The sequence below is a fragment of the Sus scrofa genome, chromosome 4 (genome assembly GCF_000003025.6).
Source record: "Sus scrofa isolate TJ Tabasco breed Duroc chromosome 4, Sscrofa11.1, whole genome shotgun sequence".
Classification (NCBI taxonomy): Eukaryota; Metazoa; Chordata; class Mammalia; order Artiodactyla; family Suidae; genus Sus; species Sus scrofa.
Window position 1 is genome coordinate 102724196 of NC_010446.5, and position 25219 is coordinate 102749414.

The 25219-nt window shown below is 39.2% G+C and overlaps 1 protein-coding gene across 1 annotated transcript in view; it reads left to right on the forward strand.

Annotated features, from left to right (window-relative positions):
* SPAG17 (sperm associated antigen 17) overlaps positions 1-25219 on the forward strand; it is a 229749-nt gene that overhangs the window by 127731 nt on the left and 76799 nt on the right. The window contains 6 exon segments of the mRNA XM_021089972.1: positions 1140-1237; positions 9424-9666; positions 11133-11244; positions 13456-13620; positions 13690-13696; positions 14825-14922. Coding sequence (XP_020945631.1) covers positions 1140-1237; positions 9424-9666; positions 11133-11244; positions 13456-13620; positions 13690-13696; positions 14825-14922 — 723 coding nt within the window.

The following is a 25219-nucleotide window of genomic DNA, read 5'->3' on the forward strand; positions in this document are numbered from 1 at the left end:
ATCCAAGAGGACACAGGTTTGATCCCTGGCCTCACTCAGTGGGTTAAGGATCCAGCATTGCCGTGCACTGTGGTGTAGATCACAGATGCAGCTTGGATCTGCTACAGCTCCAATTCGACCCCTTGCCTGAGAACTCCCATATGTTGCAGGTGCAGTCCTAAAAAGACCCCCCCACACATAAAATTATATATTCCATCTACCTTCTCAGCCTTCCTCCTGATGCGGGCACAGCAGGATGGCACTAAGTACTCGGAATAGTGGATGGGATTATACAAAAAAAACAGATAAGACTTCATTCTCATACTTGTGTCCAGGGCCATACTTGCCCATTAATGGGAAGAATTGTGGGTTGACTGCCTTTTCTTTATTCTGCTTTTGAGCAGAACCAAAAGCTTAATAATTATCTGGGTCTGAGGACCACATTCAGAAAATGGTTGATTTGGAATTGGAATACATCGGTAGGTTTTGCATTCACTTTGAGGTCTGACTTTGAGTCAGGGCAGATGTGAATCTTCACAGCAGAGTAGCTGTAATGGCAAGAGGAGGACTTCTCTATGGAAGGAAATGTTAAATTTATTCTGTGTGATCTTAAGGGATTAAAGTAGGATTAATTAGGTTAAAGCTCTAATGAGAGAGTCCAGTTCAATAAAAGCTTCAAAGTCTCAACACATTGAGAATGGAGCGCACTGCCTCCACTGATGGTGAGTTGTTCATCCCTAAAAGAGCTCACTTCTAGAGTTCCTGTCATGGCTCAGTGGTAATGAACCCGACTAGTATCCATAAGGATGTGGGTTCGATCCCTGGCCTCACTCAGTGAGTTAAGGATGCTGTGGTGTAGGTCATAGATATGGCTCAGATTCCACGTTGCTGTGGCTGTGGTGTAGGCCAGCAGCTGTAACTCTGATTCAACCCCTGGCCTGGGAACTTCCATATGCTGTGAGTGCAGCCCCCCAAAAGGACTAAGTAAATAAATAAATAAATAAATAATCAAGCTCAATTCTATTTCAGATGTCCACTCTAGAGATGGCAAAAAGTAATTCAGAAATGAATGAATGGAGATCCCTTGCAACCCAGGCGCTTGGTCCTTCCAAGAAACTTTAAAGAGTTTTACTAAGAAGTTTAATTTTCTTTGTTTATAGGTAACAAAGGAATGAGCAAAACAGAGCTATCAGATCAAGAAAAAGAAAAAGAGAAAGAGAAGGAAAAGATCCCTTTTATTTTAGAAGGCTCTCTCAAGGTAATCCAAGGAAAGAGGAATGAAATTGACTAATCACAAGTTCAAAATAATTTTGTGCTGGAAAGTTTGGGTGGTATAACAGGAAATGATCTTTCTTCTAAACTCTCGAAATAGTTAAATCTGCAGTAGAGACAGTTTCTCCACTAAGTTGTCTGCTCTTCCCTCCTTTAAGGAACTATGCCAAAATCAGCTATGAACTGTGCCTTGTTCATGGTTGGTATACTCTCTGCTTTGGCTGCAGGTATTTGTCTTTGCATTTTTATTGGAATTTTTAATTATAAAAGTAATGCATATTTTTGTAAGAAATTAAAACTAACTCTCCTGGAGCCCCTGAAATTGAAATATTAACTAGTTGGTATGTTCTATGCACACACAAGCATGCATGCACAATTATAAAGAGGGTGTTTGTTTGCTTTTGGTGAAAATTGGTTTTTTGGCTTTTTAACCCTGCAACATGCTTCTTTCTCTTAGTAACTCATCATGAATATCACTTCCAGACAATATCTAGTGATCTAACTTCTTTTCATAGCACTCTATTAGGCTGTGATTTGGATATACCTTAATTTATTAAACAATTTTCGTGTTAGTAAATACCATTCATTTTTTCTATTAATACAGAAATATTTAACTTTTACGAAGTCAAATCAATCATTTTTGGTCAAAATTTAATAGACACATGCTAGATTTTTGCAAGGATGTGACGTAAGGCAAATTCTTATGCATTGCTTGTTGAAGTATAACTTAGTAATTTCCATATTGGAAAATTGGACTTATCTACTAAAGTTAAGCATACAATTTCACTTGAATTTAATAATTCCCCTCCTAAGTATATCCCTAATATACTTACGCATGCATGTGTGCACCAAGACACATGGACAAAATTGTTCTTGCGGCATTGTTTTTGATTCTCCCTAACTGGAAACAGTTCAAATGTTCATCAGTAGAATGCTTGGTATTGTTTCCTTGTATAGTGAAATACTATGCAGTTCTGGAAATGACTGACCTGTAGCCACACACAGAAATATGGAGAAAGCTCATAAGCATCACGGGAAACAAAAGAAGAGAAAAAACTCTCTATGTTATGTGGGATTTCACTTACATAAAGTTTTTAAATAGACAAAGCTAAACTAATGTATTAAAAAATTAGGATAATGGTTGCCTTTGGGGCAATACAAGTAGGTAGTGCTTTGGGAAGAAGCATGAGGAGGGCTTCTGGGGAGCTGGAGGTTGTCTATTTCTTGACCTTGTGATAGTTTTACCGGAGTGCTTTCTTGCTGGTTAATTCATTCAGCTGTTTGCTTAGGATCTGTGTTCTTTGTATATGTATGTTATAGCTTATCAAAAAAAAAAAAAAAGTTTTGGAGTTCCTGCTATTGTGCGATGGGTTAATGACCCAGCTTGTCTCCGTGGAGGTGCAGTATGCTCCCCAGCCTGATGGGCTGGGATAAGGATCCAGTGTTGCCACAGCTGTGGTGTAGGTTGCAGCTGCAGCTTAGATTCAGTCCCTGGCCTGGGAACATCTATATGCTGCGGGTGTGGCTGAAGAAGAAAAAAAAAGTTAAAAAAAAATCTGTCATTCTTCTTATGGTTTTAGGGATTCTGTGTTATTGGTTCCATTCCATTGATTCCACCATGAGGTTGTATGTTAATTTTCCTGCACTGTATTAGAATATTTTCTTAGGTCTACTTTTTATATTCAGAGATCTAATCTATCTGAAATACATTTTTATAGTATAAGGTAGGGGTCTTTTTCTTTGCTTGGATGGACTGTCATTTTACTAGTACCATTCCATTAAGTATAATATTAATCCCCACCCCTTAAATGGAATTTGGCTACGTCACATATTAGGTACCCCTTTTTTTCTTTTTATGGCTGCACCTGTGGCATATGGACGTTCCCAGGCTTAGGGTCTAATCAGAGCTGCAGCCATGGCCTATGTCACAGCCATGGCAACACTGGATCCGAAGCTCATCTGACACCTACACTGCAGCTTGCAGCAATGCCAGATACGTAACCCATTGTGTGAGGCCAGGGTTTGAACCCACATCCTCACAGAGACAATGTCGGATCCTTAACCCACTGAGCCACAATGGGAACTCCCCCCAATTTTTTAATCCCATTTTTTAAGATCCCTATAAAAATGCTAAAAGAGATATTCTGAACTGTTTAGGAACACTATTTTGAGTGTGTTCTTCAAAATCCATATGTTGAAAACCTAATCCCAGTGCAACAGTATTTTAATCCATTTTTGAATGCTATATTCTTCTTCAGTCACCCGCTTAATTATTCCTGTACAAATACCGTACTATTATAATTACAGTAACTTTGTTGTAAGCATATATATTAGACAGCCAAGAGCCAACTTCCCTGCCTCCAACAGTATGCAATAACCCTCAAGACAAATGTTGGTTAATATTTGTGAGCCTCCCTGGCTCCTGGTATTAATGGTAAAGATAATTACATGGCAAATTGTTAAGTTTATTATTAATTGCTACTTAATTTTCTTAAATTTTTAAATGTCTCTTGGTATGGAAACTAATCTATGGTGGTTTTTTTCCCTCTATTTAGGAGGTATATTAAATTATGGAGATTGACTTAACAATATTAATAACCCATACATTTCTGAAACACACTTCTCTTCAGCATTTTCTAAAGCTTAGTCTTCATCCCACAAAAACCACATATGCCATAATTGCCTCGGTGTCTCTAGGGAGAGGAGAGACTTAAAATAGTTATGCTTTCACGCCATCCTAACTGATCTTTGGGAGTAGAACCTAGGAATTTTAATTTTTAATAAGCTCCTGAGTCCGTCCTGATGTACATCATTGAGTAAAAATTATAGCACTATTTTTTCATGGTATGATATTATTTTAATAAACAAATGAGTGTGATCTGATGGTATTTTACCTAGAAATTTTGTGTGTCTGATGAATGCAATTGTAGACTTTTGTGTTCTTCTTAACAAGCATTACTATTAAGGTTATGTTAGATTTTTAATAATTGAAATGTAATTGTACAATATTATACAAGTTACAAGGGTATAAATATAGTGATTCACAGTTTTACAAAGACTCCAATAGCTGCTTCAAAGGCTGTCACAAAGGCAGTACTTAAGCAAAAGATTGTGAAGCCTGTGAAGGTTTCTGCACCCTCAGTTGGTGGAAAGGCTAACTTGGCAGATCAGATTTTTAAATAAAGATCCGACTATATATTTTTAAACTCACTCCATTTATAGTTATTATAAAATATTGGCTATATTCCCAGTGTTTTATAATATACACTTGTGGTTTATTTTACATAATAGTTTGTACCTCTTAATCTGCTCCTTCATGTTGCCCCTTTTCCTCCCCCCTCTGCACTAGTAACTGCCAGTTTGTGCTCTATATCTGAGTCTGCTTCTTTTTTTGATACATTCACTAGTTTGTCATATTTTTTAGATTCCACATATTACTTATATCATACAGTATTTGTCTTTCTCTGTCTGACTTATTTTATTTAGTATAATACCCTATAAGTTCATTCATGTTATTGCAAATGGCAAAATTGCATTCTTTTTTATGGCTGAGTAGTATTCCTGTGTGTGTACCACATCTTCTTTATCCGCTCATCTACTGATGGACTCTTAGGTCTACCATATCTTGGCCGTTGTAATGGTGCTGTTTGTAAACATTGGGGTACATACTGGCTTTCTTAATGCAGCAAAATTAACATAGAAAAAAAATCATTGGAGTTCCTTTTTACCAGCAATAACCAATTAAAAAATATAATTGAAAACCAATTTCATTCACAGGAGCAACAAAAACTATAAGGTACCAAGAAAAATAAGTTAATAAAAAATGTGCCAAGTCTTTATGGAGAAAATTATAACATGTTATTGAAGGACAATAAACCCCCAAATGAGTGGGATGAGAAGACAATTTAAGAAATCTGTTTTATATTTTCCTGCCTTTTCTATGATCCCTTTTTCTTTGTTCTTCTTTTCTTTGGTATTTAATTTTTTTCATTTGCAATCAATTTGATGATAGGGAACAGTATAAACTCAATGTAATTCCTATCAAAATTTCAAGTTTTTTATGAGCTTTGCAAAACTGATTCTAAAATTAATAAAGAAAAATAAAGGGACAAGAGCTTTCTTTCAGATAGTATTTGACTGGAAAATTCTATCTTTATTTTCACCTTTTTCTGTCTTTATAATTTAGATTGTCTCTTGTAAATGGGTACTATAAACTAGATTTTAAAAAAATAATTATGTCTGATGATTTCTCTTTTAGCAGGAGAAATGAGTCCATTTATAAATATTCCTTTTTTTTTTTTTTGTCTTTTTAGGGCCACACCCTGCAACAGTATGAAGGTTCCCAGGCTAGGGGTCCAATCGGAGCTGTAGCCACAGGCCTACACCACAGCCACAGCAATGCAGGATCCGTAGCCCACTGACGGAGGCCAGGCATTGAACCCATGTCCTCATGGATGCTAGTTGGGTTTTTTAGCCACTGAGCCATGACAGGAACTCATTTATAAATATTCTGATTAACTGTGTATTAGGAATTTCTTTAACCAATCTGTTTTATATTTTCCTGCCTTTTCTATGATCCCTTTTTCTTCTTTTCTTTGGTATTTAATTTTTTTCATTTGCAATCAATTTGATGATAGGGAACACTAATTTTATCTCTAATTAAGTAAAATATTATCCTCCCCCCAGAAGAATTCTGTTTTTCTTATTAGTAGACTTTATTAAGGGAAAAAAATTGTACTCAATAATTTTCAATAAAATATTTGCAGAAATTACTTTCCTTGTTCATTATATAAATACCTACACAATGCCCTTGATTTGGCCTTTTGACTCAAAAGCCTAAAATATTTACTCTATGGCCCTTGATAAGAAAATTTCTTCTGTATACATTCTATTTCTATTCTACTAGTGACTGCTCTAGATTTTCAACTTGTATAATTTAATGAAATTTCAATAAAATACCTTTTACTTTCTTCTAGAACAATACAACAAGCTATTAAAATTATTTAAAATTACTTCCCCTCTCCCAACTGATGTTGGTTTTATCTTGATTTTTCTTGTGCCCACAAATTAGACATTATTATTACCATTGTTTTATATAATCAGTGCTACTGAGATTTAGCCCCAGGCTTACCACTTGTTTTGTTGAGTATTTCTTCTTATATTTTCTACTTGGGGAGTATTTCCTTTAGAACGTCCTTTAGTAGGGAGTTGTTGATATTAAACCTCAGTTTTTACATGTCTGAAAAATGGGTTTATTTTACCTTTATTCATTACACATAGTTTTAATTTATAAAATTCTTGGCTGGCTTTCTTATATCCTCTTAGTTCTCAAGACTGTCTTCCACAATTTTCTTGCTGACATTGTAGTTATTAATAAATTGAGTGTCAATCTAATTTGTTTTTCCTTTATAGACAGTTCATCTTTTCTCCCTATCTGCTTTGAAAACATAGTGATATGCTGGTAAATATTTAGCAATAGCTCTCTAGGGAAAAAAAAATGTAGATAGATAATGTAGCTATAGATAGATTCTGAATTTTACTGATAACATAGTATGTATAGCACACAATTTACAAATAACAAAACATGTAATACTCTTTATTGTAAATTCTATTTAGCCAGTTGATTCTCTCCAAATGCTTTCATTGATTTTTGCTAAGTTCTTATGTCCTTAGCCAGCCAGTGGTCGCCATTGACAAACAAGTGTAATTCCAAAATGAATGTTGATTGGTATTTTCATTGACATGAACAAGCAAAAGTACACAACAAAGGGATATGTCCCACTCATTCATCAGTGAATGAGCGACCTCTTTGCTGAATCAGATAACACTTTTAAACACTGGAAGAATGTTTCCACAGTTGTTTGTGCTAGTTACAGTGTCACAGCTCCAAACATAGCACACTTTTAAGTTTCATCCACATTAGTAACATTTTCTCCACCACTTTTTTTTTCTTTTTTCTTTTTTCTATTATAGTTGGTTTACAGTGTTCTGTCAGTTTCTACTGTACAGCAAAGTGACCCAGTCATACATATGTATACATTCTTTTTCTCACATTATCCTCCATCATGCTCCATCACAAGTGACTAGATATAGTTCCCTGTGTTATACAGCAGGCTCTCATTGCTTATCCACTCCAAAGGCAATAGCTTGCATCTATTAACCCCAGACTCCCAGTCCATCCCTCTCCCTCCCCCTCCTCTTTGGCAACCACAAGTCTGTTCTCCAAGTCCATCATTTTTTAAAGTCTAAATAATCAACAAATTGTCATTCCCTGATTTGTAGCATTTCCTGATACCTGTGGTATGAATACTCCCATTATGGCTGACTTCACCCTGCCATGTGATGTCACTGAATGTGGTGGACCTGGAAGCAGTAGTCAATAGCACACTGTTATATTTCTGTTCACTGTGATGATGCATATACAGTTTACTTAGATAATCTGCAGGGCATAGACAGTAGCTAAATGTAACAACATAATTCGGAAAGTGGTTAAGTTTTGAGTATTAATTGCCTTTGTTTTCAATGTCATTTAATTGTGCATTTAATAGTTTGATTCTAGTAATGTCTGTGGTTAACAACTGGCTGGCAAAATTCCTGAAAATTTAGCAATCAACTCTTTCAAGTCCATATGAGCCAGTCTAACACACCACTGTTATTTCCTGGTTTTGATTCACTGACCTTCCTAGATGTTAGGACTGATGTCTTTTGTCAACTTCAGAAATGTCTCAGGCATTATCTATTCAAATACCACCTTTTCAAAAGTCCTGTTCCTTTTCCAAGAGGGCTTTCAACCTACTTGCCATTTTCAAAATTCTCTTGTTTCCCTCTGATACCTGTGATGCCACCTTTTCTTATTTAAGTGTATTAAAATACTTATTTGATATGCTTTCTTTGATAATCCTAAGATCTGCAGTCTTTGCAGGAATAATTTCAGTTTGTTTCTTCTTTAGGTTTTTGATTGGGCTAATTCCTCACATTTTGTGATTTTTGTTTGTGAGTTCATATCAGCTCACAACCTTTGCCGAATAGTTTTAAGGTGACGTACATTTTGGCCACGAATCTACGTGAGGAGAGGTTTGAAGTTAGAAGTTCTCAGAGCCAACTTCCGCCACCCCCTCCGCTCTTGCTTTAACTTGGGGCCAGTGAACAGGCTAGAATTCATGGTCTTACTCTACAGGGCAAGATTTTTTTCTAGTTCACTCAAGGAAGGTGTCTTTCTCAAAAATATCTGCCCTATTCAGAGGTCTATGATCTCCCAGGGTCTGGCTCTAGTCACTTTAACTCCGTAAACCCCAAATTCTAGGTTGCCGGGGATGGGCAGATAACCCTGGGAAACTGCTGTTTTCAGTGCTTCCTTCCCTCATTGGATTAGTGCTTTCTCATATAGTTTACTTTGCTGCCGGCGCTGTTAAGCATTACAATGGTGATTTGATATTTTATCAATCATTTTAGAAATTTTGGATTTTTTTTTTTTTTTTTTTTTTTTTTTTGTCTTTATAGGGCTGCGCCTGTGGCATATGGAGGTTCCCAGGCTAGGGGTCGAATTGGAGCTGCAGCTGCCATCCTACACCACAGCCACAGCAACGCAGGATCTGAGCTGCATCTGTGACCTACACCATAGCTCATGGCAACACCGAATCCTTAACTCACTGAGTGAGGCCAGGGATCAAACCTGTGTCCTCATGAATACTAGTCAGGTTTGTTACTGCTGAGCCATGACGGGAACTCCCATTTTTGAAATATTTTATGCCAAGAATGTTTCTTTGGATGTATAATCTAACATACTGTTGATTAATCATGTTTAGGACCTACACTGGGGATTGGACTCATGCAGAAAAGTAGAGGAAACAGGGAATCCAGCTGAGAGACTGGTGGAATAATCCAGGCTAAAGATGAAAAACCTGAAGTCAAGAAAATTTCAACAGAGGTTAAGAGAAAAAGCATTAGAGAAGAGAGGTCTCTGAAGAGGATTGCAGGGTTTAATACACAGAAGCGGGTGATCAAAAGAGAATCAAGGATGACACCACAGTTTCTAGCTCAGTATTTTGATCTGTCAGAGATACTGCTTTCAAAAATCATATTAAATATTCTCTAGAATGGGTCTGAATGGCAGCAGATCTGTTTCAAAATCCTATTAAAAATTGTTTTAAATGTGCTTCACTTTACTTACAGGCATGGAAAGAAGAACAAGGTCGGTTAGCCGAAGAGGATCGCTTAAAGGAAGAAAAAAAATCAGAAAAGAAGAATAAGGAAACCAGTAAAAAGAAAGGCAAGGAGAAATTAGAGAACGACGACGATAGCAAGAATTTTAAGAAAAAATCGTTTTTAAAGGAGAAAGTGAAAGAAGAGCCAATAAAGGTCCCTGAGGTGGTGGAGGAGCCCCCTCAGGAGCCAGAACAGGAGATCGATCACCCGGTAAAATCAATTTTCTAAAGACCCCTGGGGACAGTGCTAATTGGTTGGGAAAACACAGCTTCTGCGGAAGTATAAGGTCCCCAGTCTTCACTGCTACCATAGAGGCCTTGGGGTTTCTCCCAGTATAGACGGTCTCAGACCTGCCGTCCACCCCCTCACACCTAGGACCTTCTTTGCAGCCGACCACCGAGATAGGAACACCCTCAAGCCAGTTTCTTGGGTACTATGATGCTAGGGTACTAGGGGGTTAAGATGGAAATGGGACTCCAAAGCATTCACGTAGGGGGGTATGTAAATAAGTGACTGTCATAGGTCCAGGTGGACACAAAGGTGGGCCTTAATCTGGGCCAGAGGACAGGACCTGCTGAGGACATTGTCTGCCTCGGTGCAGGCACACATGTTTCTTGCTTACATGCGTTTTTAAAAGCTTTGCTTTGCCAGTCTCTCCTTTAGGCGGTTTTATGAGGAAAACCTAATGGAGAAAAAAAAAAATGTAACAGCCCCTGTCCTTTCTAGTTACTGCTCTGAGCCAGTTCCAGAGCATGTATCAGCGTCACTTGGAGCTTAGTAGAAAAAAAATGCCTTTAACGCATGACCTTCTTTTATTTATTTTTTATTTATTTAAATTTTTTTTTTTTTTTTGTCTTTTTAGGGCCACACCCACAGCATATGGAGGTTCCCAGGCTAGGGGTCTAATCGGAGCTGTAGCTGCCGGCCTACACCAGAGCCACAGCAACACGGGATCTGAGCTGTGTCTGCAACCTACACCACAGCTCATGGCAGCGCCGGATTCTTACCCACTGAGTGAGGCCAGGATCGAACCTGAAACCTCATGGTTACTAGTCGGGTTCGCTAACTACTGAGCCACGACGGGAACTCCTTCTCTAATTTTCTCTTGTACTTTTTTGACTGCCCCAAGACCTGTGGAGTTTGTGGCCAGGATCAGATCCAAATGGTAGTTGTAACCAAAGCCATAGCTGCAGCAACTCCGGATCCTTAACCCACTGTGTCAGGCCAGGGATCGAACCTGCCTCCTAGCACTCCTGAGACACTGCCGATTCCTTTGTGCCACAGCAGGAACTCTAAGATGTGACCTTCTAAAGTGTAAAATATCAAGACCAATTCACCATAAACAGAAAAATAAGAGCCAGTGGAAGCCAATGATTTCTTCTCACACTGCTTGGCCGTAGTCCAATGATTTGACTTGCGCTGGTTATGAGGAAGCTCCACTGAACAGAGTTTAAACTCATGGACCTCCTTTCATTCTTCCTGTCATTGTAACACCATGGCAGGTGCTAAAGGCAGTGGATACTGGCCTCTGCGTCTACAGCCTGATGGACAAAGCATTTAACAGAAATTCAGCGTATGGCAACTTTCATTGGCTCATTGAAACTGTCATCAGTAGACTGATGACAATTTTTGTCAATTGCCATTTCCCACTCAAAGCATGGTGTTTTCTCTTCTAGTTTCATGGATACGATATGGGAGATGTACCCGTCCAAATCTCCGGAACAAATTATTATCTCTACCCTTCGGATGGAGGGCAGATTGAAGTAGAAAAGACAACATTTGAAAAAGGTACATTTTGAAAGTGACTGGTTAATGGCCTGGGAGATAGTAACCCTATTTCAGATCATCGCGGGGCCTTGTACTCTTGGGTGTAATAGGGGACAGTGATAATGTGCCCACTGTGATCCGTTTCTGTACCACATTCACCCTTCGCACACTTCACACTCTTTTGTGATAATTGAGTCTGCAAGACACAAGCCAGCTGAGGGGTTAGCTGGGACACACTAAGACAAACCCTCCAGTTGTTAAAATATTAAAATATTGCTATATGATTAGAGTACAGTATGACAGTAACTGCAATAAACTATACGACTGGAAAAGAGTGTGATAGTAACTATGATAAGCAAAGAATTCGTAGTATTACTTGTAACACATTAGTGTTGTCTCAGAAACCAAACACATACTGGGATTTAAGAGCAAATTCTCAGTTAGATTTTGGATCACAGAGCTTGGGGGCCTGCTGCCAAAATCCAGTTATTCTACCTATAGAAGAATTGCCTCTGGATTCATAAGTGGGAGATGAGTTTTGCAGATGAGCTGAGGAGGACCTAGTCTGGAAAAAGGAAATGCTTACTCCCCAAGGGAAGAGCAGATCTGAGCTCTAGGGAACCAATCGGGGACATGTTACAGAATTTCTGTTTTCACTGTGCTTTAAAGATTCCTTAGAGTGGGTGTGAGGACCTGGACTTTGTTGGACAGTTTATTGTCTAGCAGGGAGCAGGGGTCTCTGAGCCCTGGGAAGAGTCAGTGGGGAGGGAATGTGGGCAGGACCCTGTTTAAAGTCCACAAGATTTTGTAACCCAACAAGGGATACTTCTCCCACCCACACTCCCCCTGTGATGCCAGCCCACCCCTTCTTACTGCCTCCCCTCCCCCCACCCTTCCTTCCTTCTCATCAAATGACCATCAGTTTAATGAGGAAATCATTGCAAGAGTAAGACGCCATACCTATGTGGAATCATGGCTCAAGCATCATTAGATAATAACTGCCACAGCAAAAGATCACACCATAATTTTTTTTTTTTTGTCTTTTTGCTATTTCTTGGGCCGCTCCCTCGGCATATGGAGGTTCCCAGGCTAGGGGTCCAATCGGAGCTATAGCCACTGGCCTACGCCAGAGCCACAGCAATGCGGGATCCGAGCCGCGTCTACAACCTATACCACAGCTCATGGCAACGCCGGATCCTTAACCCACTGAGCAAGGGCAGGGACCAAACCCGCAACCTCATGGTTCCTAGTCGGATTCGTTAACCACTGCGCCATGACGGGAACTCCCCATACCATAATTTTTAAAACAAAAAGGCCTACGAGCTACTCATATTATTTCAAGAATAGTTTGTGGTACAATTTATATCAAATGCCAGACTGTCTTTTATAAAACGTTTGTTTATTTAAAACATAAAAGGGATTTTTATAAATATATAGGTACACATATTTATTGATATTTCCATATGCATTAATATTTAATATTTTGAATATCATCCCTGGGTATAGGGTACAATTAGCGGTAATCCAAAATGAAGCTCAGAATCACATAACTGAGAAGAGCACTGGACTCAAATTTTATAATGCTATGTTCTATTTTCAATAAGCATGCTTCCTTTTATCAAGATTTGTGTGTGCATATGATGTATATGTTTCAGATGGTTCATAATCCTATCTTCATCCTATTTTTTTCATTTTATCCTATCAACTTTGCAAGATGATCATTCAATGAAAGTTGAAGAAAATCTGGGTTTAAAAAAAGAAGAAACTTGAAAGACTAGTCAAAGAATGAGTAGGAAAGGGTGTATGGATTAGGAAATATATAGTATATGTTCCTACTAACAATAATAACTAACCTTTATGCAATTCTCTATAGGTTACAAAACCCTTTCACATTAACTACCGCATGTAATTAATCAGAAAGTTGAGTATTGGTATATCTTAGCTCAGCCAATTTATCCTCCCTCTGTAATTTGGTTGTTTTATGCATGTGTGTATTTTTCATGTAACTTGGTTTTAGGCGTGAGCAGAAAGTCTGCAAACATCTCCTTCATCCACCTGCTATTTATTCCTAGAATTCCACCATCACTTTATTCCTTTGCATATCTTTCTAGAAAAATGTTGATATACCTCGGTATTTCTATTCCCTGGGTTAAATTCTATGCTGCCTTGTCTAGAAAGTCTTTTCAAGGGCATCACAGTCAGCCTATCTTCTGATCTGTAATTCTTCCCCAGGCCCAACTTTTATCAAAGTGAAAGTGAAAAAGGACAAACACAGTTTCATAATCCATTTAAGAGATCCTAAGAAAATTGTGAAAAAGGAAAAAAAAGAAGAGGATTGTTCTTTAGAAGATGAGAAAGAAGAGAGAGAAGCGAGCACAATTTTGAAACAGGTAAGCAGCTGCATCTTTGTGGCACTGGGTATCAATACACCAGCAGTGTGTAGACCTATCCACCTGACACAAACAGGTGCTCAGTATCAGGGATGCACTTAGCATGAGTAATTTTTTCCGGAAGGTCACTGAAGTGTTTTGCCATTCTTTTTATATACATTTTCCCTAATGTAATGTGTACATACATTGTATATACAGAGCCCATCTGTAGTGGGCTGCTCATTTGGTTTTGCCTCCTCTGGCACCTAGCTCTTGATTCTAGCTGTTATGCAGAGTCTACCTAGTCTGGCTACCTTTATGTAGCAACATGGAGTTGGCAGTGTCCACACTGGCCTGAATTTTGTTTTGTGCACTGTACCAAGTGCAAACGCTAGGACTTAGATACTCATTAATTGATTTCTACTGAAGCTTTGGCTTCTCTCCTATAACTATGATGGGTTTCTATCTATGCTCTATCATTTAGTTCTTCCTGTAGTACCAAATTTCCTGGTTACAAAGACGAGAGAAAAATCCTAAATTTGGCCCTGAGTGTCTCTACCTGCTTGTAGTTGAGAGTTCCAAGTGGATGTCCATTGATTATATACCATGAAGCTTCCTGATAACACTATTTAACATCTCCAGGCAATACCACCTGGGGAAATAGATTGCTTCTCACCCAGTGTGGCTTATACCTGCAAATGGAAATGAATGAATTAATAAAATGGTTTGGACTCAAGTTAGCAATATCAGTCACTAAATCTTGCTAATGTATTAGTTATGGCCACAGTGTTTTCTAAACTCAAGAACACAGTGTTTGACAAGTTTGAATGTACCTAAGAATTTAAAAGCAGAAATTTAAAAGCTACTTTTCCTTGTTTTACCTGACATGAAGTATATGGTTTAATATAAAAATGAGGAAATAGATGAATATTTTTAACAGATGGGAGTTGCCTGTAATTCTATGACCCTGGCAATAAATGCTATTTATAGTGTATTTCTTCCTTCTTTATCATGATGAGCCATTTCCTATTCATTTACTCTTCTTCAAAAGTAAGATGTTTTAATGATTTCACGATAATTCCTTAGCGTATCTGTATCACAGTTTACTTCATCACATCCATGTTTTTACACATTTAGGTATTTCCACTTCATACCGTGTCTTGCTTATGTTTCTCTTTGATAAAATGAAATGTTCTTGATTTGATTTTATATTTTAGAAGGATCAAATGCAGAAATAAAGCTGTCAGCAAGTTTGGATCTTTTTCTGCCACCTTGGAAAATGGAATCTGCCTCTCTATAAGTTACTATGGATCCAGTGGAATGGCGCCAGGTAAAATCAACACAGCAGAAAAGATAAATGTCTGTGACTAAGGGTGTCTGCCCATCCTCAGCCTGCTCACGTGTTGACAAACAAGTTCCAATTTAATGCCCCTCATTACCTGAGCAGTGGGGATGTATGTGTACATATGTGTCTGTGTATATATGTGTATACACAGTGTGTGTGTATATATGTCTGTGGGTATACAGGTATGAACATATATAATCTTTCTTTTTAAACAACATTTGTCATACGTATAATCTTACCTATAACCACATGTACATACATATAAGTTATCTTTGTTAACTAGCCCATGAAAATAAGTCTTAGCTGGTGCCAAAAAAAAAAAAAAATGTGATTTGCCAAGGGTATCCTCTTGGTTTTCTACAGAATGCTATTTCTATGCATCCCATGTTTGGAACTTCTCAGCATGCTTCAGAACATTCATCTTAAAGGAGCCATTCATTGAACATCTTGAAGGATTTATTTACCCTCCTTTTAATAAACAAATTCTCCAACTGGAAGCTATTTCCTTACAAACCACAAAATAACCAGTCACTTTACCAAGAAGCAATTAGGAAATCTTGTGGGTTCTCATGCATTTTACAGGAATCTAACCACAATAGGTTTTCTAAAAACTGTTTTAATTAAAAACTTTACAAAATCAAAAAGTAATCTCTATGCTGTCCCCTTAAACTATATGTGAATCCTGGTGATTCAAATTTCTGCCTCCCTGTGTAGTTCCATTTCTGTAGAGACAACATTCCCATGGAGCATAATTATCTGTGTCTCTTACCTTGTGCCAAATATTCTAGTACTCTGGAGAGTTAGAGAGCCCATTAAACTTGTTAGCATTTTTGCTTTATTTGAGGTTTTGACTTTTAATTTTGTATTTGATTTATTTTAATCTAGCACTTGGAAAAGTCTTCTTGTGCCTAACAAATTTCGTATTAAAATCCATGATCACACACAGTCACTAAAAAACCCTACCCCTTCTGAACAAAGTTATCATTATTTTAGATGCAGTTGTTTATACTCTACTCTCTATCAACTATGATGCTGCTATTTCCTAAGTGATTTCCTTGTTTTTATTTAATCCTGAAATTAATATGTAGTATTTCCATTTAAGACACATGTTTTTCATTTCAGGTTATAAGTACTGCATTTGAAAATGTTCACAGTGTCAGTAATAAGTAATGTTTGACTTCCTGAATATTAAAAAGAGTTAAAGGTGTGAGTCTTTGTAAAAAATATATTATGGTACATAAACTATACTCTAATAATTTTTTAATTTCATAAGGATGCATATAATAGTAATATATTTTTTTATTGTTTAAATTTGCATTTTTTATTTAAATTTTTTTTCTCAATGTACAGCAAGGGCATCAAGTTATCCTTACATGTATACATTACAATTACATTTTTTTCCCCACCCTTTGTTCTGTTGCAACATGAGTATCTAGACAAAGTTCTCAATGCTACTCAGCAAGATCTCCTTGTAAATCTATTCTAAGTTGTGTCTGATAAGCCCAAGTTCCCGATCCCTCCCACTCCCTCCCCCTCCCATCAGGCAGCCACAAGTCTTCTCTCCAAGTCCATGATTTTCTTTTCTGAGGAGATGTTCATTTGTGCTGGATATTAGATTCCAGTTATAAGTGATATCATATGGTATTTGTCTGTCTTTCTGGCTCATTTCACTCAGGATGAGATTCTCTAGTTCCATCCATGTTGCTGCACATGGCATTATGTCATTCTTTTTTATGGCTGAGTAGTATTCCATTGTGTATATGTACCACCTCTTCCGAATCCAATCATCTGTCGATGGACATTTGGGTTGTTTCCATGTCCTGGCTATTGTGAATAGCGCTGCAATGAACATGCGGGTGCACGTGCCTCTTTTAAGTAGAGTTTTGTCCGGATATATGCCCAAGAGTGGGATTGCGGGGCCATATGGAGTTCTATGTATAGATTTCTAAGGTATCTCCAAACTGTTCTCCATAGTGGCTGTACCAGTTTACATTCCCACCAACAGTGCAGGAGGTTCCCTTTTCTCCACACCCCTCCAGCCCTTGTTATTTGTGGACTTATTAATGATGGCCATTCTGACTAGTGTGAGGTGGTATCTCAAGGTAGTTTTGATTTACATTTCTCTTATAATCAGCGATGCTGAACATTTTTCATGTGTTTGCTGGCCATCTGTATATCTTCCTTGGAGAATAGTCTACTCAGGTCTTTTGCCCATTTTTCCATTGCTTGATTGGCTTTTTTTGCTGTTGGGTTGTATAAGTTGCTTATATATTCTAGAGATTAAGCCCTTGTCGTTGCATCATTTGAAACTATTTTCTCCCATTCTGTAAGTTATCTTTTGGTTTTCTTTTGGGTTTCCTTTGCTGTGCAAAAGCTTTTCAGTCTGATGAGGTCCCATGGGTTTATTTTTGCTCTAATTTCTATTGCTTTGGGAGACTGACCTGAGAAAATATTCATGATGTTGATGTCAGAGAGTGTTTTGCCTATGTTCTCTTCTAGGAGTTTGATGGTGTCCTGTCGTATATTTAAGTCTTTCAGCCATTTTGAGTTTATTTTTGTGCATGGTGGGAGGGTGTGTTCTAGTTTCATTGCTTTGCATGCAGCTGTCCAGGTTTCCCAGCAATGCTTGCTGAATAGACTTTCTTTGTCCCATTTTATGTTCTTGCCTCCCTTGTCAAAGATTGATTGACCATAGGTGTCAGGGTTAATTTCCGGCTTCTCTATTCTGTTCCATTGGTCTGTCTGTCTGTTTTGATACCAGTACCACACTGTTTTGATGACTGTGGCTTTGTAGTATTTCTTGAAGTCTGGGAGAGTTATGCCTCCTGCTTGGTTTTTGTTTCTCAGGATTGCTTTGGCGATTCTGGGTCTTTTGTGGTTCCATATAAATGTTTGGATTGTTTGTTCTAGTTCTGTGAAGAATGTCCTGGGTAATTTGATAGGGATTGCATTGAATCTGTAGATTGCTTTGGGTAGGATGGCCATTTTCACACTATTGATTTTTCCAATCCAGGAACATGGAATATCTTTCCATTTCTTTACAGCTTCTTTGATTTCTTTGATGAAAGTTTTATAGTTCTCGGCATATAGGTCCTTTACCTCCTTGGTCAGGTGTATTCCGAGGTATTTGATTTTGTGAGGTACAATTTTAAAAGGTATCGTACTTTTGTATTCCTTTTCTAATGTTTCATTGCTGGTATACAGAAATGCAACTGACTTCTGAATGTAAATCTTATGTCCTGCTACTTTGCTGAATTTATTAATCAGTTCAAGTAGTTTTTGGGTTGAGTCCTTAGGGTTTCCTATGTATAGTATCATGTCGTCTACATACAGTGACAGTTTTATCTCTTCTCTTCCTATATGGATGCCTTTCATTTCTTTTGTTTGTCTAATTGCTTTGGCTAGGGCTTCCAAAACTATGTTGAAGAGCAGTGGTGAGAGTGGGCATCCCTGTCTTGTTCCAGATTTGAGTGAGAAGGCTTTCAGTTTTTCCCCATTGAGTATTATATCTGCTGTGGGTTTTCATAAATGGCTTTGATTATGTTCAGGAATGTTCCCTCTATACCCACTTTGGCGAGGGTCTTGATCATGAATGGATGTTGGACTTTGTCAAATGCTTTTTCTTCGTCTATGAGATGATCATATGATTTTTGACCTTTTTTTTTGTTAATGTGGTGTATGACATTGATTGATTTGCGTATGTTGAACCATCCTTGTGAACCTGGGATGAACCCTACCTGGTCATGGTGTATAATTTTTTTGGTATGTTGTTGGATTCGGTTGGCTAAGATTTTCTTGAGAATTTTTGCATCTATATTTATCAATGATATTGGCCGATAGTTTTCTTTTTTGGTGGTATCTCTGTCTGGTTTTGGAATGAGGGTGATGGTGGCATCATAGAATGTCTTTGGGAGTATTCCTTCTTCTTCAACCTTTTGAAAGAGTTTAAGGAGGATGGGCACCAGTTCCTCTTTATATGTTTGATAGAATTCACCTGTGAAGCCATCTGGTCCTGGACTTTTATTTGTAGGGAGTGTTTTTATGACCTCTTCAATTTCATTTCTAGTGATGGGTCTGTTCAGTTGGTCTGTTTCTTCTTGATTCAGTTTTGGCAGGCTGTAAGATTCTAGAAAATTGTCCATTTCTTCCAGATTGTCAAATTTGTTGGCATATAGTTGTTCATAGTATTCTCTTATGGTTTTTTGTATTTCTGCAGTATCTGTTGTGATTTCTCCTTTTTCATTTATAATTTTGGTGATTTGGGTTCTTTCTCTCCTCTTTTTAGTGAGTCTGGCCAGGGATTTGTCATTTTGTTTATCTTTTCAAAGAACCAGCTCTTGGTTTTATTAATTTTCTCTATTGTTTTTTGAATCTCTATTTTATTGATTTCTTCTTTGATCTTTATAATTTCCTTCCTTCTGCTGACTTTAGGACTTTTTGTTCTTCTTCTTCTAATTCGTTTAGGTGGAGGGTTAAGTTGTCAATTTGGGGTCTTTCTTCTTTTTTGAAAAGGTCTGTATTGCTATAAATTTCCCTCTGAGCACTGCTTTCGCAGCCTCCCATAGATTTTGAGAGGTTGTGTCTTCATTATCATTTGTTTCAAGGTAGTTTTTAATTTCCTTCTTGATTTCCTCATTGACCCATTGGTTTTTTAGTAGCATGTTGTTTAGTCTCCATGTAGTAGGTTTTTTCTCTTTCCTTTTCCCATGGTTGATTTCTAATTTCATGGCGTTGTGGTCAGAGAAGATTCTTGAGATAATTTCTATGCTCCTAAATTTGTTGAGGTTCGCTTTGTGTCCCAATATGTGGTCGATTCTTGAGAATGTTCCATGAGCATTTGAGAAGAATGTGTATTCTGATTTTTTTGGATGTAGTGTCCTGAAGATATCAATTAAGTCTAACTTTTCTATTGTTTCCTTTAGGATCTCTGTTGCTTTATTGGTTTTCTTTCTAGAGGATCTGTCCATTGATGTGAGGGGGGTATTTAGGTCTCCTACTATGATTGTATTCTCATCAATATCTCCCTTTATGTCTGTTAGTATTTGTTGTATGTATCTGGGTGCTCCTATATTTGGGACATATATGTTGACGATAGTAACATCCTCTCCTTGGATGGATCCCTTAATCATTAAGTAGTGTCCTTCTTTGTCTTTCTTTATGTCTTTTGTTTTAAAGTGTATTTTGTCTGATATGAGCGTTGTGACTCCTGCTTTTCTGTCATGTCTATTGGCGTGAAATATTTTTCCCCACCCTTTCACTTTCAATCGATATGTATCTTTTGTCCTAAGGTGAGTTTCTTGTAGGCAGCATATTGAAGGTTTTTGCCTTTTTATCCACTCAGCCACTCTGTGTCTTTTGATTGGGGCATTCAGTCCATTGACATTTAAGGTGATAATTGATAGATGATTATTTACTGCCATTTTGAACCTCGTGTTCCAGTTGATTCTATGGTTCTCCATTCTTCCTTTCTTTTTTTTTTTTTTTTGGTTGGATGGTCTCCTGTTATTATCTGCTTGAGTATTTTTGTTTTCATTTTTTGAAAATGAAATATTTGGTTTTGGCTTGTGGTTGCCCTGTTTTTTAAGTATGCTAACCCCTTCCTATAATTGTGTGTTTTAGCCTGATGGTCCTGTAAGTTCAAACACTTCATTACTATATTAAAATTAAGAAGAGAAACATACAAACAAACAAAGGGGTTATTTATTTCCTAACATCCCTTGCCCACATTTTATGATTTTGATGACTCTTATTTTTTTCTTTTTAATTTTATTTTGTTTGAAGCATGTTCATGATTAAATCTGTATGCTGATTTATTTGAGAGACTGTTCTCTGATTGTGGCTTCCTCAGTCCTAGTTCTTCCTCTTCTTCTTTTTTTTTCTTTTCTTTTTTCTTCCCTTTCCTTCCTTTGTTTTTGGTTTAGAGAAGCCCTTTCAGTATTTCTTTTAGCCTGGGTTTTGTGGTGCTGTATTCTTTTAGTGTTTGTTGGAAAAAATTTTTATTTCCCTTCTATTTTAAATGATATTCTTGCTGGATAGAGTATTCTAGGTTGCATATTTTTTCCTTTTAGCACTTTAAATATCTCTTGCCATTCCTTTCTGGCCTGTGGTGTTTCTGTAGAGAAATCAGCTGATAATCTTATGGGGGTTCCCTTGTAGGTAATATTCTGCTTTTCTCTTGCTGCCTTTAGGATCCTCTCTTTATCACTAACTTTTGCCATTTTTATTATGATGTGTCTTGGTGTGGGTCTATTTGGGTTCAATTTGTTTGGGGCCCTCTGTGCTTCCTGTATCTTAAACTCAGTATCCTTTAGATTTGGGAAGTTTCCAGTGATAATTTCTTCAAATATATTTTCCATTCCTTATCTTTTTCTACTCCTTCTGGAATTCCTATCATGAGTAGATTGGCCCGCTTTATATTATCCCATAGGTCTCTTATATTGCTTTCCAGTTTTTTGATCCGGTTTTCTGTCTGTTGACCAGATTGAGTGATTTCCATTATTCTATCTTCCATATCACTGATTCGTTCTTCTGCATTATTCATTCTGGTTTTTACTGCCCCTAGTTCAGTTTGCATCTCTGCAAATGAATGTTCTAGTTTTTCTTGGCTCTTCCTTATATTTTCTAGTTCCTTTCTGAGGGTATCTGCATTACTGTTCATATCTTCTCTTAATTCCTTCAGTATTTTCACTATTTCTCTTTTGAACTCCAGGTCTGTCAAACTGCAGAGATCTGTTTCATTGTTGACTGTTTTAGGTGAGTTCTCCTGTTGGTTTGACTGGGGGTGGTTTCTCAGCTTCTTCATTTTGCTTGTTGTTTTCTTTTTCCTGAGGGAGTTGTACTCTCCGTGACTGGGCAGTGTCACTGCAAACGCCTTGTCACTTCCATGGAATGTTTCCTGAGGGCTGGCGTTGTTGGTCAGTCTTTTTTGAGGAAGTGTGGCTTTTCTGGAGTGTTGATGGGGCTAACAGGGTCTTTTTGAAGCAAAGGAGGACTTCCTGAGGGCAAACAGGACTGGGAGGTCCACACCACAATGGTAGCAGATTTCACTCAGTCAGGCAGGGCTTGCTCTGGTGTTTTTAGGCTGTGGGGTTCTTGCAGGGGGTTGGCGGTGTTGGGCAGCTGTTCCTCAGGAGTGCAGCACCCCCTGAGGGCTGGAGCAGCTATCTGGGTCACTGAGAACCCAGGAGGCTCTTCCCTAGGGCAGCCCAACTCAGAAGGACGGCCTGAGAATGTAAGCAGATATTTTCCAAGCTTGTTGTAGCTTTTCTGGGCTGCAGGGGGTCCTGCAGAGAGCTGGCAGTCCTTTGCAGCTGTTCCACAAGAGTGCGGCTTCCCCCAAGGGCTGCAGCAGCTATCTGGGTCACTGAAAACCCAAGAGGCTCTTCCGCAGGGCAGCCCAACTCAGAAAGACCGTCCAAGAACTAGGCAGATATTTTCACGGCCTGGCCAGTCTTGTTGTAGCTTTTCTGGGCTGCAGGGGTCCTGCCTGAGGCTGTCAGTCCTATGCAGCTGATCTGCGAGAGCTCAGCACCCCCTGAGGGCTTTGGCAGCTAGCAGGGCCACTGCCAACCCAAGAGACTCTTCCCCAGGGCAGGCCGACTCGAAAAGACTGTCCGAGAATTAGGCAGATCTATTCACGGCCTGGCTAGGCTTGTTCTAGCTTTTCTGGGCTGCAGGCCTTTTCTCGGGGGCTGGTGGTGTTTGGTGCTGCTCTGCGGGGGTGTAGCCCCTCCAAAGGGCAAGCAGGCCTGTGCAGGGACAGCCCCTGCGGTGGTAGGCTTCAGGCAGTTGTTGAGGCCATCCCTCCCAGATGGCAGGCAGCCCCAGGTCTGGCGAGTGGGTAGGGGGTGGGGGGGTGGGGGGAAGGGATGCACTGGAAAGCACAGCATTCTGCTAGCTAGTGGGCCTGTAAGCTTGCTGTGGTGTGGGGAGTATTCTATGGGGACCCACCCCTTCTTCTCTCCCTCCCCAGCATGGGTGCAGACCAGGCTCTTCTCCCAGGTTCCCTCTGATGTGGCTTTCCACTTCCCCGCCCCTAGAGTATTGCTCCCTTCCTCCGCGGCAGCTTTGTTTTCTAGTCTCCCAGGCAGTCTCTGCCCCGTCAAACTTGACAGACCGGTGTCTAGACCTCCCAAGCAGTCTCCCCTCCACCCTGCCCCCCCAGCCCTTTCCCAGGGACTAACCTCTGGAGCCAAGGACTCGGTGCCCAGCCCCCACCCAGGCGTCTCAATTTTTGGTGACTGTGCCCGTAGTTCAGATGGTCCGTTCAGTTACTGCTACACTCTTCTCTGCATCTGGAGATTCCTCCAGTTTGTTTGATCTTTCCCCCGAGTAGGTGACTTTCCAAGGTTCGGGATCCCTTTCTCCTCTGCAGTTCCCTTTCGGGAGCACCCGTCCAGCTTGGATTCACCTTCTCTCACTCTCCTCTTTTTTCTTGTTTTACCTAGCAATGTCATGAACTTCTTGCCATTATTGGAGTTTAGGTTCTTCTGCCAGCGATTGGTTGCTGTTCTGTGCGAGTCATTTATACTGTAGATATGGTTTTTTTTGTTGTTTGTGGGAGAGGGCGAGTGTGTCCCCCTACTCTTCCACCATCTTGTCCTATTTCTTAATAGTAATATTTAAAGGCTTTTTTTTTTTTTTAAGGATCACACTTGTGGCATATGGAAGTTCCCAGACTAGGGGTCGAATCAGAGCTGCAGCTGCCAGCCACAGCCACAGCCACACGGGATCCGAGCCACCTATTTGACCTACACCACGGCTCATGGCAATGCTGGATCCTTAACCCACTGAGCAAGGCCAGGGATTGAACATGCTTCCTTATGGATACTAATAGGGTTTGTTACCACTGAGCCACAATGGGAACTCCTGTTTAAAGACGTTCATCTATTAATGGCTAAACAAATTTCCAACCTAATTTTCCCCTCTTATTTCAATATACTCAGCTCTCTAGGACTTCCTCATCTTCCTTAACTAAAACTTTATACCCACTGATTATGGTATTACTTTATGCTTCCAATGCCCTTCTCTCTGTAGCCCCTGGCAACCACCATTCTACTCTGATTCTTTGAATTCAACTGTCTTCTGTAAATTCAACTATCTTAGATACTTGGCGTAAGTTGAATCGTGCAGTGTTTGCCTTTTTGTGATGGTCTTGTTTCACTTCACCAAGCTTAACATGCTCAAGGATCATCCACATTGTGGCACATAACAGAATTTCCTTCTTTTTTAAGACTGAATAGTATTCTATTGTATGTATGTAGCACATTTGATTTATCCACTCATCTGTCAATGGGCCTTAAGGCTTTCTCCACGATGTGGCTGTGCTAGTCCTTTGGTGCCTTTCAGTTCCTAATGCACTGCTGTTCTCTTGTCTCTGACCATTTGCTTGCACTGTCCCACTTGCTCAGAAGTCTTTCTCCTGCTACGTACACCACCACTTTGAACAAGGAACTTCCCCCATCCTTCAGGACTCAGCTTACAGGTTACTTGCTCTGAGAAATGCTTCACCCATATGAAGTGGGTCTTTGGGGGTGAGTGGAAATTGGTTAAGCAAAGAACCAAAGGAAGAGAATTCTATACCAGGTATAGTGTGTGCAAAAGCTCAGTGGTATAAAAACATGACATTTTGGTGGAAAAGCAAACTGTGGTACAGTCAGTCCCCTCTATTTTATTTTTGCAGGTTCTACGTTCACAGATTTGACCAGCCTTGGATTTTTTTTTCTTTTTTATTTTTTCCTTTTTAGGCCACCCCATGGCATATGGAGTTCCTGGGCCAGGGATCAGATCCAAGCCACAGTTGTGACATATACTGCAGCTATAGCAATGCCAGATATTTATCCCACTATGTGGTGCCAGGCCAGGGATCAAATCTGCATCCTGGTGCTGCATAGATGCTACAGATCCCATTGTGCCACACTGGGAACTCCTGAAAATATTCTTTTAAAAAAATTGAAAAAAAAAATTCCAGAAAGTTTCCGAAAGCAATTTTTGCCCCCACACTTAACCACATGCTGAGCACTGTGCTGAATCCACTTGGGTGAAGTGACAGGTAGGCTCATCCTGCTGTGGCCTCCCACCATGTCACACATCCTCACTGTCTCCATCACTCATTTTCTGGGCATTGCTCATCTCCTCTGTTTGCTCCTTGTGTGCGCATGTTTGGTTTCTGTGAGAAATGGCTCCCCCAAAGCAGTTAAGTGGTCAAAACGGTCCCTCAAAGGCCAAAAGGGAGCAGAAAGTGTTCTCTTTCAACAAGAAAATACAAATCTTAGATCTTTTG